This window comes from Protopterus annectens, chromosome 4.part0 (genome assembly GCF_019279795.1).
Source record: "Protopterus annectens isolate FY-2018-M chromosome 4.part0, PAN1.0, whole genome shotgun sequence".
NCBI lineage: Eukaryota > Metazoa > Chordata > Ceratodontiformes > Protopteridae > Protopterus > Protopterus annectens.
This window is the reverse complement of record NC_056733.1, coordinates 1,468,735,767-1,468,754,539: the sequence shown is the minus strand read 5'-3', so window position 1 is coordinate 1,468,754,539 and position 18,773 is coordinate 1,468,735,767. Positions and strand designations below refer to the sequence as shown.

Sequence of the window (18,773 nt, the reverse complement as noted above, 5' to 3'; positions counted from 1 at the left end):
GCAATATCTCCCATGTCTTATAACAATTCTACCTCAACAATGGGAAGAGACATGTACATTTCCAATTAAAGCAATAAAATCTCATGAATTCAAGATATTTGCTTGGAAATGTCTCCATATGTATTTTTGTACCCCAACTAGGATAGCCAAGTCTTGCCTGGAAGCCAAATTAGGCTGCTGATGAAAAGTGGAAGTTATTGGGTACTGATTTAAACATTTTGGACTTATAATAGTCACTATCTACAGACAGCTTGCAGGAAATGATGAACAAATTACGGGGTCCAACTGGAGAAACTCTCAACTCAGTAATATTTCTTAGGGCTAAATAAGACACTCAACACAGAGTCAGACGGAATTGAGGAAATATTGTTGGCTACACAGAAAGCCATAACTTGAAAGTGGAAAAGGCAGGATCCACCTCCTCCCAACAACAGAAGCTGTAATCCAGACAATGGAACAAATAAGGGAGGGTGAGGAGAAAGCGCTGAACTACAACAAAGAATTGTGCATGAATAGCTGCCTTGGTTGAATTTCTTAGACAACAGCAGAATGTAATAAAAAGGGTACAGGAATTGATAGGAAAATAGGCTTGTATGTAGACCACCACCCTCATAAACAGCTGAAATTTTAAAACTTAACTTCAATAAGGGAAGGGAAAAGGTTTTAAGCAAAGTAAATGGAAATAAGAGACCTTGTCAGTGGAAAAGTGGTTAGTCCTTCTGTCCTTTTTATTCGTTTGTTAAATACAATTTAGGTTTGAAAAATAACTAGAGACATTATTGAACCATTGGTATGTGCTCTAGATTAAAAGCAGAACAAGACTTGTATAACAAGTGAGTTGGTCGACAACGATCATTACAAGCACCATGCATGTGGTTTTGTCTGAGAGTATGTTGATGATACAGATGCTTGATAAAACAGTATTTGTTTAAAAAAAAAAAAAAAAGGCTTGTACTTCCTCTGCCTCAATAATCTGTTGATCGACTCAATAAGACACCACCAAACACCAGTGCACAGAAGGGAAGAAATACAGAAAATGTATTTTAATTCAGAGAAACCACAAACCGGTTTCACTGCTACACTCAGCTTCATCAGTGCTATAGTTAAAAAGGAATCACACAGTTAAATATATTATACTTTTTACTTAATCAAGATAATTAAAAAGATTTAAAGACCCAAACATGTAAGCATACACATACTGTTCTATTTGACAAATTCATAAACAATGAATATGCATATTCATTTAAATCTTGGCTCAAATAATGCATCAGCAAGAATAAACAAGCTATTTTTTTTCATTCTCAAGAAGTCCATCAAATAAGAAATGGAAGTTAATTGTCTTCAAAACAACACAACTAACACTAGAGAAAGTAAATGGGCTACATTAACTGCTGACATTTCTACTGGATAGGCTTTTAGACAGTTTGTATAATTTCTTAAGAATGGAGTGTATTGCGCATTGCTTTCTAGCCTACTTCTGATGCAATTTTTAATCTTTCAGTGCAGTGCTTGCTATTTTTAAGCATTTTAGCACTGTAGTGAGGATTATATACAGATTTGTTAGTTGTATAATTTAGTTTTGACCGTTAGGTTAACTTCCTTACAACTGTGTCCATTTTATGAGTAAAACAACTTTCTAGTTGGCTTCTTGGAGTATCTTACTTCATTTACAACATGAATACATTTAATATGCATGGACTGTATTAAGGTTGGCAGTGCTGTTTTTTTGCAGATTTGTGTGTAGGCTGGCAGTGCTGTTTTTTTTTGCATATTTGACTATCATTTTGTTTAACAATGCTGTTTTAAAATTACTGCAGGTGTGGTGTGGGTTTTTTGTATTTGCTGGAGTATTGTGCGGATCTGGGCGCATCTACATTTACTGTGCAGTACACAGGCTTTGTGCGCATCTACATACTGTGCAGTACATAGGCTTTTATTTATCTTTCAGTGAGCATAGTACATATGGGGAGTTTATGGGGAATTTCACTAGGCTTATTGATTCTCCAAGGATGTGCATAAACTGCTGACAAGAGACCAAGGGTGTAGATACCCTTTTGATGATATGACAAAAGTGAAGATCAATTTAAAAACATCAACACATTGTACCACATATTTTAATCACACCTTTTACCAGACACCTACCATTAGGATATCATGTACATATGTTGCATACACTACACAGACATACACAAAGGCAAAGCACCCAATGATACCACCAGTGAATAAGACATGAACACTGCACAAATGCATGTTTAATCAATCCTGGCAGAGAAGCATAGTGAAATAAGGTAGGTCACCTAAACTACTTGCCACATGTAGTAATTAACAAAGGGAGGATACACACGTTTTAAATGTAGACTTAAGACTAGGTGCCCACACACACACACACACACACACACACACACACACACACACACACACACACACCCAAGTCTGCTGGAAAGTCATGACACACACAGCAAAGTACTAGGAGTAAAGACTGCTCTTAAAACAACTCTAGAACAGACTACAGATATCAAACATTGTGGGGATACTTAAGTTATTGCCATGTAGCCTACTACAACTGAATTAAAAATGCACAGTATATAAAATGCATTATACAAGCACATGTACAGTGAAACATGGTTAGACATTAGACATTTTTTATTTTGCTTTTGGATGTTCCCCTATAACCTCTCCTGTGCCTTTTACTAACCCTAGCATTCCTCCAGTTCTACTAAAATTTGCAAACCCACATCACACTAAGGGAAGCCTCCCCTCTATGGGGAGCGGGGGGGGGGCACCATCATTCTAGATGGGGATGGACTTTTCCTGAATGTCCTACTCCTGTGATTTTACTGCATTCCAAACTATACCATGCATGTGACATGGCTGTATTTCCAGTTAAGCAATGTAAATGACACTGGTCCTTTTATAGCCATTTACAATTATTAATGACTTAAGTATGTCATTTTCAAGGAGCTCTAGTTGAATACTACAGACTCCAATGGTATGCCTGTCCCAAAGGTGGTACACCGTTCCCTTACTCCCTCCCAAGGTGGAGGGGTAGGCCATTAGCTACTCAGTCCTACATTCCCCATCTCAACTGTTTAGGTACAGAGTCCATTACTCAATTCCCTGTTCACTTGAATCATAATCAAGGATGAAACCCTTGGCCAGCACAGCTGATCAAACACTGCACACAAATGCATACGTAAAATAAAAAACGTTAATGCAGTATTAAAACAGAAACTACTGCATTGCATAAATACACTGCATCACATTACACCCACATATACAAGTGATGACTCACAGAAGTGAAACACTGCATGACACAATACACATCCAACCACATCACACAGATACATGTGACACAAAGGTTAAAAAATCATTGCCTCTATGAACTTCATGATGTGGAGGGATAAAACCTTGCCCATGTGTCCCAGATGACCTGGGACTGATCAGCAGTCTAGGTGCTGCAGGAAATGAGGTAAAGAAAAGAAGTGAACAGCTGAAACTGGCTCCTAGCAGAGACAGGGGACTTAGCACGCAGTCATTAGGTCAAGATAGCCTGTGCCAACCAAGCTGTGTGATACACAGCAGTTGTACTAGTGTGAAGGCACAGAAGCAGGGATGCAGCAGAGGGGAAGCATTTCAGAAGCTCAAACAGGCTGCTGCAGAGAAAGTACAGTTTTGTACCTACCATAAATGTAGATGTCCGAACAGGATAGCATCTGCAGTCCTAACAAATGGGTTGTCCTGTCGTCAGGCAGCCCTTCGGTCGGCCGGATTCCAAAGTCTGGGTCTGGCCTCGGCTGGTGTCGCACTTCACCAGACATCATCTCTGCTGGTCTTCGGGTATAAAGGCATCAGCAGACGCCATTTTCCTCAGTGTTTCTTGCCCCAGATGCCAGTTGCCCTCTTGGAAAGCTAAATTTTGGGTAAATGCCAATGTTTCCAAAAAAAAATAGAAGGCAAACACAAAAAATAAGCATGTATGTACATATATACAAACAAATACACCATAAGAGATCCCCCCCTAGCTAGCTATAAGGAGGGTAAATACCCTAGGAGTACCACAGAGGGGAAGGAGGGTGGGTAATCCTGACTGCAGATGCTATCCTGTTCGGACATCTACATTTATGGTAGGTACAAAACTGTACTATGTCCTTCAAGGATGCATCTGCAGTCCTAACAAATGGGTAGAATACCATAGCCAAACTAGGGGAGGAGGAAGAAGAATTATGGTGTAGTTAGGATCCCTTGCAATACAGCAGTGGCAAACCCTGCTCGGGATCTAGAGTATAGAGGTAAGTTGTAATGCTTGGCAAACGTATGCACGGAGGTCCAAGTAGCCGCCTCAATAATGTCCTTGGGTAGCCACTCCTCGTAAGAAAGCAGTGGTAGTGGCTGTAGCCCTTGTAGAGTGAGGTCTTATGTTCTGTGGAATTTGCTTTCCATGGTAGGAGTAACAGAATCTTATGCAATTTCCTATCCACTTGGAGATTGTCTGTTTGGAAATTGCTTTACCTTCCCTTCCTGTTGCATAAGCTACTAGAAGCTGGTCAGTTTTTCTATTGCCCTTGGTTCTGTCCAGGTAGTAGCGCAACTGTCTATGTACATCCAAGGTATGCAGCAGTCTTTCCCCCCTGTTCTGTGGATTGGGAAAGAAGGTAGGTAGGTGGATTGCCTGGTTTAGAGACACTCTGGATACCACCTTAGGCATAAATGTAGGATTAGTTCTCATGGACACTCTATCTTGATGGAAGATTAGGAAGGGTTGTACTGCCATTAAGGCCTGTAGTTCCAAAACCCTTCTTGCTGAAGTAATTGCCAGTAGGAAAGCAGTTTTCCAGGATAGGTGTTGAAGATCTGCTGTTGCTGCTGGTTCAAATGGAGGGAGTGTCAATTTTTCTAGCACAAAGTTCAAGTCCCATGCTGGTAATGGTGGTTTCCTAGGAGGTTTTACATTCTTGATTCCTCTGAGGAACTGCCTGAGTAGAGGATGTGAGAAGACAGGGGATCAAGCTGTATTCTGCAGAAATAGCTGATGCATGTATCTTGATGGAGGAATAGGACAGGCCTGTATGGAGAAGCTCTGCCAAGTACTCCAGGATGTTAGCAATATCTATCTTTCACACATCTTTTCCTCTTTCAGTACTCCAAATGACAAACCTTTTCCATTTTCCTGCATAGTTCCTTCTTGTTGAAGGTCTGCGGGCCTCAAGGATAATGTCTTTAACCCTTTGGGATAAATCTGGGTTAGTTGCTGTTATGTAATGTTCCAGGCAGTCAGTTGCAGAGTTTCTAGGTTTGGATGCATGATGTTGTAGTCGTTCTGAGTTAACATCAAAGGCATCAGGGTAGTGTCCACGTTCTTCCCGAGACATGCTCCTCAGCAATGGATACCAGTGTTGTCTTGGCCAATTTGGAGCTATCAGAATTATCCTTGGGCGTTCCTCTTTGATTTTCAGTAGTACCTTGTGCATCAAAGGAAGAGGTGGGAATGCATATGCTGTCAGGCCTTTCCAACTGAAGGATAGAGAGTCCACCTTCCATGCAAGTGGGTGGTATGTCCTTGTGCAGAATTTCTTGAGCTGGTGATTGAGTGGGGATGCGAATAGGTCTATTTGTGGCATTCCCCATTTCTTTGTGATGGCCTTGAAGATGTCCGGGTGTAGCATCCATTCGTGAGCATCCGAGGTAGTTCTGCTTAACATGTCTGCTAGGATGTTTTCTTTTCCCGGTACAAATATTGCCTGTAACTGGATGTTGTAGCTCAGAGCCATATTCCATAGGTCCAGAGTCATTCGGCATAGGGGTATGAATGAGTGCCTCCCTGTTTGTTGATGTACCACATGACTGTGGTGTTGTCTGTCCTTATCATTAAATGGCCTTCTTTGAGGAATGGTCTGAAATTCTGGATTGCTAGTTTTACTGCCAGCATTTCTTTTTGATTTATGTGCAGGTGCAGCTGGTCTGGAGTCCATAATCCTTGTATGCATTTGTCCAGCATGTGTGCCCCCCAACCTAGGTCTGAGGCGTCCGTTGTGATGGTTTGGCTTGCTTGAAAGTTGTGGAAGGGCAAGCCTGGGTTGACTGGCATGCTTGAGCCCACCATAGGAACTCTTGTTTCAGGCATGGGATTAGTGGTATTTCGGTTTCTAAGCTGTGCCTGTGTTGAGACCATAAATTCTTTAGGTACCACTGTAGCTTTCTCATATGTAGTCTGGCATGGGGGACCAGGATTATGCATGATGCCATGAAGCCCAAGGCCTGCAGTACTTTCCTTGCTGTTAGTTTGTTCTGCTTTGTTAATGCCAAGAAGTAAAGAGGAGTTGTTCTTGTTTTTCTGCAGTTAGGAATGCCATCTGTTTTACTGTGTCCAATTCTGCACCCAAGAATGTTCTTGTTTGGGATGGTATCAGTCTTGACTTTTAAATTGACTGTGTATCCCAGGGCTTGTAGTAAGCAAATGACCCTTTGTAAGTCTTTTGTCAGCTTGCTTTTGTTGTCCGCTTGTATCAGGCAGTCGTCCAGGTATGGATAAATTTGGATTCCTGTAGCCTGCAATGAGCGATTACTGATGCCAGGCATTTTGTGAATACTCTGGGCAGTAGATAAGCCAAAGGGCAATGCTGAGAATTGATAATGCTCTGATCCTGCAAGAAATCTGAGGTATCTTCTGCAATTTGGTCGTATGGGGACGTGCAGGTATGCCTCCTTGAGATCTAGAGTTACCAGCCAACACTCCTTGCCCAGCATGGGAAGAAGTTGCTGTAGGGTCAGCATTTTGAATTTTGGAACAATGATGAATGTGTTTAAGGCGGACAGGTCTAAAATAGGTCTCCAACTTTTCTCTTTTCTTGGTACTAGGAAGAGTCTGGAGTAGAATCCTTTGCCCTGTTCTGTAGGTGGTACCCTTTCCACAGCTCTCATCTTTGTTAATTGAGCTATCTGTTTTAGAGCTTCTGTTTTTTGATTTGGAGGTAGGTTTGGCATTCCTCTTTTTACTGGTAAGGTGTGGAAATGAAACCTGTAGCCTTGGTCTATAGTTTGTAAAATCCACTTGTCTCTTGTGATATAGTGCCAATTTTTTGAAAATAAGGCTAACTTTCTGCCTAAGGGTGCTGCTATTTGTTCCCTGGTAGGCGGTGTCAGAGCCAAGTCACTGTGATTGCCCTGTTGCAGTGGCAGTGGTTGTGTCTGTGCCTCGTTGGTTATTGCCTTGCCACTGGCGTCCTCTGTAGGCACCTCCTCTGGATTGATTTCTGCCTCTGGAACGTCTATTCCTGCCTCTCTGAGATTTAGAGGAGTCTGGAAAGGACCAATTTTTGGAAGGCCAGTTCCTGCTAATCCTTGGGGGCTGAACCTGTAAGAAATCTTTAACTGTTTGTACAGATTTTGCCTTCTCTTCCATTTTCTTCATTACTTGCTGGGCAGGAGAACCAAATAGACTGACCTTATCCATAGGAGCATCTAATAGCTTTGCTTTAACATGATCCGGCAAGACCTGTTCTTTCAACCATGCATGCCTTCTTATAACTGTGCCAGTCATGGCTGATCTAAATGAAGCCTCCAGTGCATCATAGCCACATTTTAAAGAATGGTTACTAACCTGCTGAATGTTATTCACCACTTCTAAAACATATTTCTTATCTAAGGAATAATCAGAGGACAGTTTCTTAGTTAACTGATCAAGCATAAACTCTTGGTATTGGATCATATGAAACTGACAGTTCAAAGCTCTAGCTGAGAGAGTAGCAGAGGTGTATACTTTTTACCCCATCTCCAAGGACCTGGATTCCCTTTCAGAAGGGAGAGGGTTTTTTGCTGAGGTCGAAGCTACTGCCTTAGGCCCCTGGGAGATAGTCTCAGGATCTGCAAGGGGAGCCTTGTATAGGTGGTGATGAGTGTCCGGTACCCTGTAAAACCTATCGGGCATGGCAGGGGCTGGAGGTAAAGTATCAGGAGCAGTGCAAACATCATTAAATGCATCATCCACAACAGGAAGAACTGGAGGTATAGCTAAGGGCCTATGTTGCGGTAAATGTAGAAAGGTCCTAAGCCTTTTCTTGAATCAGAGAAATCTTGTCCCTGCCATTGGAATTGTTCTCTCATGGCATGTAAGGTTTCCCCAAAGGAAAATTCCTCTGGTGGAGAGGCAGAAGGAATAGATTCTTCAGCATCGGAATCTTCATAAGTAGAAAAAGGAGCCTCTGGATGGTCTGTATTGTCTGAATCATCAGAAGAATCATCTGAGGACACTGGCTCAGGGGCTCTGCTCTAGGTCTCTTTTCTGGAGGCTGAGAGGCCCTGTCTGGGTGAGATTGGGATCCCTTATTAAAGAGATGAGATCCTCTGCCAGAGTAAGCATTTGAGAACTGGAACTGGGCATGTGTGAGGGGGGCTTAACAGGCACAGATTTAGCAGATTTGGCTGCTTTAGCCCTGGCAAAGGCCTTTATAGACATGGCTGCAGGAGGCCTAGCAGCACCACGTGCTGGGGTAGAGACATCCAAAGGGATGGTGTCCGATAATTCTAGAGGAACCACATTAATAGGCAAAACTTCAGAGGCCGATTCAACTAGGGTAGCAGGAGCCTCGGTAGTAGTCATGGATTCGGCTGAAGATTGACCCGTTTGCTCGGTTTCGGCCGAAACCGAGACACTAGCGGTTTGCTTAACCGTGGTTTCGGCCGAAACCACGGACCGCGAGTGTCGGTCTTTTTCTTTGCGTTTCTTAACAATTTGAGAAGTCGGAGGATCCGACGGCATAATGTACGCAAAATCTGAGCCGAAAAACTGTTCAGCAAACTCCGACCGACGCCTAAGCGTTCATCGGTTGAAGGAAGCACAGGCTAAACAGGCTGCTACGTCGTGGTCTGGGCCTAAACAAGGTAAGCAGTAAGAGTGGAAATCTTTATGAGGTATTTGTTTCCCACAAGTTAAACAGTTATTCACTTTTTCTGACATCAGCTGAGGCAAAAAAAGAGTCCCCAACGGGGTACTTAGCTTTTTAGAAGTCTTCGAAGTAGTATTCGGTAGTAGTAATCTCTGGATCTGACCGACCGGCACTTGCGAACAGCTTCTGCTTGGGCACGCCGGCAAGAAAGACTGAGGAAAATGGCGTCGGCTGATGCCTTTATACCCGAAGACCAGCAGAGATGACGTCGGGTGAAGTGCGACACCAGCCGAGGCCAGACCCAGACTTTGGAATCCGGCCGACCGAAGGGCTGCCTGACAACAGGACAACCCATATGTTAGGACTGCAGATGCATCCTTGAAGGACATCCACACACAGATCAAGGAAAACAGTCCATCATCTTCTGCCTGGATGGCAGCCCCTACTCCAGATAGCTCTTGATCCAACAGCAGTCACTCAAGAGTGAGATGCTGCTAGCCAAATCCCTGGTGGATGGCAGGAATTCCTGATGTGGGTTGCAAGTGGCTGCTGTAATGAAATGACCAGAAGAGTCTATGAGGACAGGGGTTGATGGCTAGCCGCAATGTGGAAAAAAGAAAGCCACAGCCTCTTCCCCAGCTGTACAAATCTTGCACCACCCCCTAAAGTACTATCTGGGGGAAGAAATACATAACATTATTTTTTTAAAAGAAAACACCCATCAAAGTAATACAAAATATCATTCAGAATCCATACAAAAAATATCAGTTCAATATGTCAGATTGCATGACAACTGCAATCAAAGAGTTAAATATACAGAAGTTCAAAATAATATGCAATCATGTTACCAAAGTGGTTAGAAAGACCTTCTATATAGCCCACCTTATCATGAAAGGGTTCGCATCTAGATCAAGAAAGGTCATTGTGCCCCTCTACTCGTCACTCATCAGGCCCATAATTGAATACAATGCCCCTTTTGGGATGTACCTTACCCGACACCTGCAGCAACTGGAGAGACCCCAAAAGTACCTCACCAAGAGGATCATGGGCTACAAACAGATGTCCTATGCAACTCGACTAAAGAAACTCCAGCTCTACTCAGTTGCTTACCGCCTAGTCAGAGGTGATCTATGCCTGACGTACAAAGCCATGTCAAACCCAGAATTAATGGACATGCTCCACCTCAAAAAATCCAAGTCCCTTAGAGCTACACGCTCCAGGGACCTAAACCTCAGCACAAAAATAAATAGGACATGCTGGAGGGACAGATTCATTTCCCAGAGGCTCCCCTCACTCTGGAGCAGAATCCCAATTCATGTTAGACATAGCCCCTCGCTGACCCTCTTCAAGCGAAATTTGGACGCGTGGATGGGAAATCACAAATTCACCCCTGGGATCTCTCCTGTGTCCCTGCTAGACAGAGGCACAGTAAACTAATCTTAAAAGGGTACTTTCTGTGACCTACTTTACAGAGGCACAGTAGGCTAATCTAATAGGGAGGTGGAAGCCAAATACACTCTGGCTAGGCTTATAAATGCCCTAGGGCAGATAGCCTAGTATCTACCTATGAACCTATCACCAGAAGAAAGCAAGGTCCCCAGACAAAGAGCCAGGGACAGCAAAGTAATAAAAAACAAGAAAGGCTCTCAGCAATGGGTATAAAATACAGAAATGTGAAATGAAATACGACAAAAACTTGGTCCTTCATTACACGGCACAAAGCTGCACAATCTTTGCATTTACTAATAGATGTTCAGCTAATATAGTACAAGGCTACTGCTGGTAGAAACAGAACAGCAGCAGGATTAATCTTAAGACCTGAGCTAAAGCAAAGACATTTGGGAATTGCTAGATAAGTATAATTTAACATGGCGGTTTTGTGAAACATAGAACAATAAAACTGTAACAAGATGGGGGCAGAGCAACCCTGTACACAGCAGCAGCCCTCATTACATAAGTGACAGGGTTGGTAGTGTTATGGGAGAAAAAAACATGAAAGTAAGCAGACGGTGCATAGCAAGCTACAGTGGGATTAAAGGAAATTACCTACCTACAGCAGAAGTATGGAAATATTCCATCAGTCTATCCATCGGTCCTTGAGCAGAGTCACATCCTTAACAAATCTAACTTCAAGTCTGTCACACTGACTAAAGATGACTTCTGGCATACTGTTCCATTACTTTACTACAAGACACAGAAATGAGGTGATAGGTGGAATGAGGCTACAAGTGCATAACAGCAGACCATGCCTGGGCAAATCCTACACTGTAAAGGTAGTTAGCTGCCTGGGCAAATCCTACACTGTAAAGGTAGTCAGCTGCTGGCTATCTGCTTGTAAAGGGACAGAGCCCTAACTACAACTCAGAAGATCCGATCTAACAGTAGTCCCAGTGTTAAAAAAACAAACTGGGTGTGGAAGACAAATGAAGAGGTTGAACCTGCTTACTTGTCTTAGGGTGGGAGGGGAGCGGCCCAGAAACACACACTCATATTGAGTTCCTTTGTGGAGAGTGCAGCACCAAGGGAAGCATTTGCCTCAATGCCCAGGGGGGGGGATAACTGATTGCTATGCAATTTTCTGAAGGTGGTGACAGGTCCATGCAATATCAACTCCGAATAAGTCATTAAGCTCCAGTAGGAAAATAACAGGGTCAAGTTAAAAGCTATCCCCCTGAGCAAAAGATGATGAACACACCACTCCTGGTGCTTATCTCACACCCACCAAAAAACAAATGGAATGTAGGCCAGCTCTCACCCTAAAGAGAAGAAATGAGACAATGGAGCCTTTATGGGACAGGAGGGCCTGATTATCAGTTGTGGGACAGTGATTATTAAAAAAAAAAATGGTAGTCAACAGTAGTACATGACAGGATCACATGATGACATTCAAAACAATAAACCTGCAAATCCTGTATACTACAACTTTTAAAGTTTCAAAGCTGTGCAGTTCTTACATGAGAGATTATTCTGCAGGGTCCTAGCTTCAATTTAGGAGAGGAGTATAATCATGTTAGCAGCAGCCCTGACTTCTAGACTGAACTGGAATCTTGTTTATATGCAAAATGGAGGCAAAGAAAATGTGGCAGGAAAATTAGGAGAGATTAAAGCTATGTACCGATGCAATGAAAACCAGGACCAGTCTGATTATGGCTGGCCTGTTTTCTAAGAATATGAGAGTTACAACATACTAAAGCAGACCAGTCAGGGTTAGCAAACACTACTGCTTTCATTTTCTTATTACTTAGAACTGCTTAGAAGACGGTCAGTCTTGCAGGTTGGTAAGGTCACTCTAAAGTAGGCTTTCAATATGGAAGATTGAAAGTGGACAGCCTGGTAAATAAAATTTATTCTACATACAACAACTATACAGTGGATATAAAAAGTGTGTGCATCCCTGTTAAAATGCCAGGTTTTTGGGATATAAAAAAATGAGACTACAATAAATCATTTCAAAACTCTTCCCACCTTTAATGTGACCTATAACCTGTACAATTCAATTGAAAAACAAACAAATCTGTTAGGGGAATAAATAAAATAAAAAAATGTACAATACGCTGTTTGCATAAGTGTGCACACCCTTAAACTAATACTTTGCTGAAGCACCTTTTGATTTAATTGCACCATTCAGTCTTCTTGGGTACACACCTGCCATCAATTAGAGAGACTCTGATTAACCACAAATAAAGTTCAGCTGTCCAAGTAGGATATTCCTGACATTTACTCAGTTGCCTGCTACAGCAAAAGCCATGGTTCACAGACAGCTTACAAAGCATCGAAGGGATTACATTGTTGAAAGGTATCAGGAGAATGGTACAAAAAAAATTTCCACAGCATTGGATATATTATGGAATACAGTGAAGACAGTCATCAAAAAGGGGAAAAAATATGGGACAACAGTGACGTTGCAAAGAAATGGAAGTCCCTCCAAAATTGATGAAAAGACAAGACGAAAACTGGTCAGGGAGACTGCCAAGAGACCTAGAGCAACACTGAAGGAGCTGCAGGAATTTCTCGCAAGTACTGGTTGTGTACTACATGTGACAATCTCCCGTATTCTCCATATGTCTGGACTATCGGGTAGGGTTGCAAGACTCAAGCCTTTAAGCCTTTTCTTACACAGAAAAATGTCCAGGCCCTGCTAAAATTTGCAAAACAATACATCAAGTCTCCCAAAAACATGTGGGAAGATGTGTTATGGTCTGATGAGACCACGGTTAAACTTTTTGGCCACAATTCCAAAAGGTACGTTTGGTGCAAAAACAATACTTCGCATCACCAAAAGAATACCATCCCCACGGTGAAGCATGGTGGTGGCAGTATCATGCTTTGGGGTTGCTTTTCTTCAGCTGGAACTGGGGCTTTAGTCAAGGTGGAGGGAATTATGAACAGTTCCAAATACCAGTCACATTTGGCCCAAAACCTTCAGGCATCTGCTAGAAAGCTGAAGATGAAGAGGAATTTCACCTTTCAGCACGACAGTGACCCCAACCATACATCCAAATCAACAAAAGAATGGCTTCACCAGAAGAAAATTAAAGTTTTGGAATGGCCCAGCCACACCCCAGATCTAAATCCAATAGAAAATCTGTGGGTAACCTGAAGAGGGATGTGCACAAGAGATGCCTTCACAATCTGACAGATATGGAGTGCAAGGAAGAGTGGCCAAATATTGCCAAGTCAAGATGTGCCATGCTGATAGACTCCTACCCAACCCAAAAAGACTGAATGCTTTAATTAAATAAAAAGGTGCTTCAACAAAGTATTAGATCAAGCATGTGCCCACTTATACAACCAGCTTATTGTAAGTTTTTTATTTTTTATATTTTTCCCCCAACAGATTTGTTTGTTTTTCAAATGAACTGTACAGGTTACAGGTCACATTTAAGTTGGGAACAGTTTTGAAATGATTTATTGTGGTCATATTTTTTATATCACAAAAACCTGGCATTTTAACAGGGGTGTGTACACTTTTTATATCCACTGTAGATCTGGAAAATCAGAAATGACAGAATGTACATAACGAATAACTGACAGCGGAGTTACATTAGAATTAGCTGCTGTAAGGAGGGTTTCAGTGGGAAGATCATAATATGTAACAGTAAGTATATCATCAGGTAAGCAACTACGGACAAGGAAAAAGGCCTTGCACACATCACATCAACCAGCAAATATAATGACGGCCAGTCTAAAGCACAAGGTATTGTTCCATCTCCATACAGTACATACTTTACTAACATGCAGGAAGATTGCATTACTAGATTGGCACTGTGACGAAGTGATTTAAGTCACAAAATCAGCAGCTACCTCTCATACTAGCAATCCAATATGGGGAGGGTTGGTGTGATGTATGTCACTCAGTCCAAATCTGGATCAAGTGCAGAGTGACAGTTTAGAAGATCGACAACTCTGTCTAGGTCTGCACTTGCACGTATCTAAAGGCTGACAGTCAATGTGGCATTATGGTCTGAACTAGGTTAAAATTTCCTTACTTCTGACCACCAGCAAAGAAATTTAACAAGTTATTAGCACAATCTGTGCAACACTAGGACAACAAAGATCCTACATATGCAAGCCACCACATACCTAACATAATACAACCACCTCAGTGCACCCACACTAACAAAAGAGAATAGCCATCTAAATCTATTCCCTCACCACAAACAGAATTCAACATTCTACCCCCACTGCCATTCTTGCTAACAAAACCATAATATACTGATGTGTTCACACAACTGCAAACATAAATCTTCCACTCCAATTCACAACTTTACAGTTAATAAAATGTCAGAGCACCCATATCGCTATAAATACCTACAATGACTGGCATAACCCTCGTCTCACCCTCATGGAAAGCATCCAGATGAGCAAAATAAATGGCTTAATGCACAACTGCACATGTACTCGGAACGTATGGCAATGGTCTCGCCAGCTGTCACCAATCTGCCTCCAACACTTCAGATCTTCAAAAATTTATAATCCAACTAATATTCAGAGAGAGCTCCCAAGTTCTGAAATTTCTAGCAACAACAATGTTCTGACTCAAAGTTCAGAAACAAATTCATGATCTTACCAGACTACGAAGAATTAAAACCTAAAACCAGCACAAACGGACAATGCCAGGAGTTGGTGCAACATGGCTACCAAGAATACAGAAGAAAAGTGCATGAAGCTTATCTGTACTTTGAGACCTTCAGCATTTACATCACAGAGAAAACTAGAAATGAGCCACTTTCTAGCTATGAAAGGAATAAAACAAAACAGGTAGCACAAAAGCGACACAACAGCTGTCATTAACAGCACCTAGAGGCAAAAATAAAACACAAGACTCTGTACTCACACCAGACTACCTTTGTAATACCACAACTGGCACAAAGGATGAATCCAATTTTTTTTACAGACTTTAATGAATGTAAGTCAATGAATGCCAAATTCCCTGGATGGAAAAAATCCTTGAGATAAGTACACTTGAGGGCCATACTGTAGTGTTCAACTCTAACAGAGCAATACAATAACTAGGCATTAACAGGGTCAGAGGAACAATAATTAGCAGTGAAACATGGCTATGAGATGGACACATTGTATGAAGGAGTGGGATCTGCCAGGGAGTATAGAACCCAAGTGGTATTAAAAAAGGGAAAAGCATTTATGCAGAAGAATGAAAAATGGAAAATATAAAAATCTAAGAGACTTGACCAGAACATGTAAAAATTAGAAAGACTACATCTCTGGCATTGAAACACAAAAGAAAATGAGCCATACAGTTATGAAATCTAACAATTTCTAGGTCAGTGAATAAGCACAGCAAGGCATCTGTAGAGAAATGAAGGTAAAACATTACAAAGAGTTAAACACAGAGGTTAAAGTTGTGAGCTGTAGTTCCTGTGAGACAAGGTAGGATTCCCTCATTTGCCTACAGTGTGACCTTGCACAAGTGACTTAACCACATATTGTTCCCAGGTTGCCCCTGAAAAGGGGCTGTGTCCAGTGGGCCTACCTGGTAAAAAAATAAGATTATTACTAAAACTGGTGGGATTGTGTTACTGCTTGGACATTATTCATCAGAGGGTTCAAAAGACAGAATGCAGCAGCAGTATTAAATTAAAAAAATAAAAAAAGGCACTTACATAGTCGGGATCCCCTGTATCTGAATTGGTGTTGGATGTTGGATCCCTTTTTTCTTCAACCCTCTCAGAATTGCTGTGAGTAAAAACAGAAAAGAAACATAAGCACAAAAAAAGACAAACCATGCTAGCAGTTCTAGTTATTCACTTAAACCAGCAGTTGAGTAATGAACACACCATAACATCAGATGCTGGAGCAGGATTACTACTACAGTTCACCTCCTAATGTATGGGAAATAGTTGCAGACAGAAGTCCACCCTACCTGCATAACTTCCAGAGCTCCATCTATATACGAGTTTGACACAACTCTCACCTGCACATTAACATAAGCATGCATCTCAAGCTAAGAGATGAGTCATGCCACACCCTTTTCTGTTCTTTTTTTGCCACTGAAAGAGAAGGTAGAAGCTGCAAATAATAGGGATTTCGACCGTGGATAGTTCAGAAGTCAGATCTGCAACTGTAATATCCTGTCATTAGACGCTTGGGATAAATGTAAGTACAGTTAAGGGGAAGGGTGTGCCTTCTGCTTCTAGATTTAGTACCTCTGGAATGCCAAAGGATGACCATGGAAGAAAAAGAAAAAGGAGCAGCTGGTAATGCAAAAGTGATCCTTGCTCTAACATCTACTGTTCTTCATATGGGCCACTGCTGCACTACAATTCCCAACATACAAGAAGACTTTCCAGAGCTATAGTAGGAATGGGGAGGTGGACACAATCACTGTTGTCTTGTCAAGTCCTTTAAGACAAGTCTTTGCAGGATTGGAAATATGAACCTTGCCCTAGTCGGACTGCAGATTCACACTGTACTATTTCAAAACATTCTGGTCAGAAGACCAGGTGGCTGCCTCACAAATGCTCCACAATGAGACAATTCTAAAGAAAGCACCTGGGGTAGCATCTGCTCTAAGAGAGTGTGCCCAAATCTGTCACTGACGGGTCTTCCACATTTCACTTAGATAACCACTTTGAAAGGGTTTGCTTAGACATTGGCCTCCCTTCCTTTCCTTGGACAAAAGTCACACAACTGATCTGTCAAGTCAGAAGGTAAGTTGCTTGCAGACATCTAATAGGGACAAAATGCTCACCCCATTGTTCTGCAGTTGGAAAAAAACAAAACATTTAACAGTCTTGTTAAGAGAAATGTTAAAACATTTTTGGGAGGATGGGGGTAAATAAAAAGGGCTCATCTGAAAGCTAACATTGTAAACCGCGCTAAAGATCTGGTATCCCCATAGCGGATCTCAACACTACCTGGAAGATAATCTTCCAGGGCATATATTTAAACAGAACCAATGTTATCAGATTAAAGGAGTCCAAAGCCAGCTTTTCCTGGGCAAAACAGATGTCCTCCTATACTACTGTTGCAGTATTCCTTAAAGAAGGGATGTCCCACCCCGGGCAGCCCATCAGTCAATTGGTATAGATAAGCTTAAGAGATCCTGTTTGTGCCATACATCACATTTATGCTCCAGACACAGAACATAGGGCATTAAAGAGATGTATGAAAGCAACTACCTAGAACTTCTTTTGCCGCCCGTTTCAATGCAGTTGGTTTGAACATTTTGTTGCTGTACTGAATATTTAGAAACACCAGATACTTTTTTTTTTTTACTTTTATTTTTAAATTTACTTTTTTGGTGTTCCAAACTGGTGTCTCATCATTTCAGACTCTTTGGTTCTTTCTATTATCCGTCAGGGTTACTTCATGGTATGGAAATCTCTCCCTCCTTTTTCTGGGATTCCTCAACCTCCCAGAGAGCAACTTCATTTCCCTGGGGTTCTAGGGTTCCTGTTGAACCAAGGGTCCATTCTTAACTGGAATGGGCTTTTTATTCCAGGATGTTCCTGGTTCCTCGGAGGAAGGGCACTTGGAGACCTATTTTGGATCTCTACTGGCTCAACACCTTTCTTGAGATCCCTTCTTTTCAGATGCTTACTCTTCAAACTCTGCTTCCTCTCTTATTACCCCAGGCTTTTCTGGTGTCTTTCATATCCCAATTCACCCTCTCTTCAAGAAGTTTTCACGTTTCTCTCCATCTTCCTCTCATTTTCAGTTCTCTGCTTTGCCCTATGGCCTCTCTACTGCCCCAAGTATATTCACAAAATACCTAGCTCCTGTGACTGCCTTTGCAGGCTCCAAGGCATTTAGATTTCTCTTCATCTAGATGACCTGTTGCTTCAAGCACCTTCTCCCAGTCGATTGCTGCAAGATCTGCAGTTCACCATCCCTCTTCTTCAAAGTCTGGGGTTTACTATCAAAAGTCCGTCCTGTCTCCCTCTCAGGATCATGTGTATCTGGGTTGCAGGACTAAGTCTCTTCTTCCCCTGACTGCCATGCCAGCCAGTTTCTACGAGTCCTGGGATTCATGGCCTTTTCTATTCAGATGCTTCCTCTTACCAGACTGCATATGTGGAAGCTTCAGTGGTACCTCAAAAGTCAGTTTGAATGCAGCCTCATCACCCTCTGAATTTCAGTGTACCTCTCCTTCCCCGTCTCAAGAAGGAATTAGAGTGATGGACTCGACAATTCGCTCTCAACCCAGGCCAGCCCTTTCAGCCTCCACTCCCTTCTCAAGAGCTGTTCACCAATGCCTTAGACATGGGGTGGTGGGTATCTCCTGGTCTCCTGAAAGTCACCTGAAAGTTCAGAGTCTCTAGCCTCCCCATCAGAAGTAAGACCATATCAACATCAAAGGTGAGGGATCCAATTCTGGCCTTTCAGGCTTTTCACCCCATATCTCTCCGGGCTCCTTGAAGGTGCAAC

At 42.1% G+C, this 18,773-nt stretch overlaps 1 protein-coding gene across 1 annotated transcript in view; it reads right to left on the bottom strand.

The window, feature by feature from the left end:
• The window catches only part of DDX41 (DEAD-box helicase 41), a gene marked incomplete in the record, with an annotated part of 592,639 nt that overhangs the window by 385,030 nt on the left and 188,836 nt on the right, over positions 1 to 18,773 (bottom strand). The window contains 1 exon segment of the mRNA XM_044069314.1: positions 16,007 to 16,079. Coding sequence (XP_043925249.1) covers positions 16,007 to 16,079 — 73 coding nt within the window.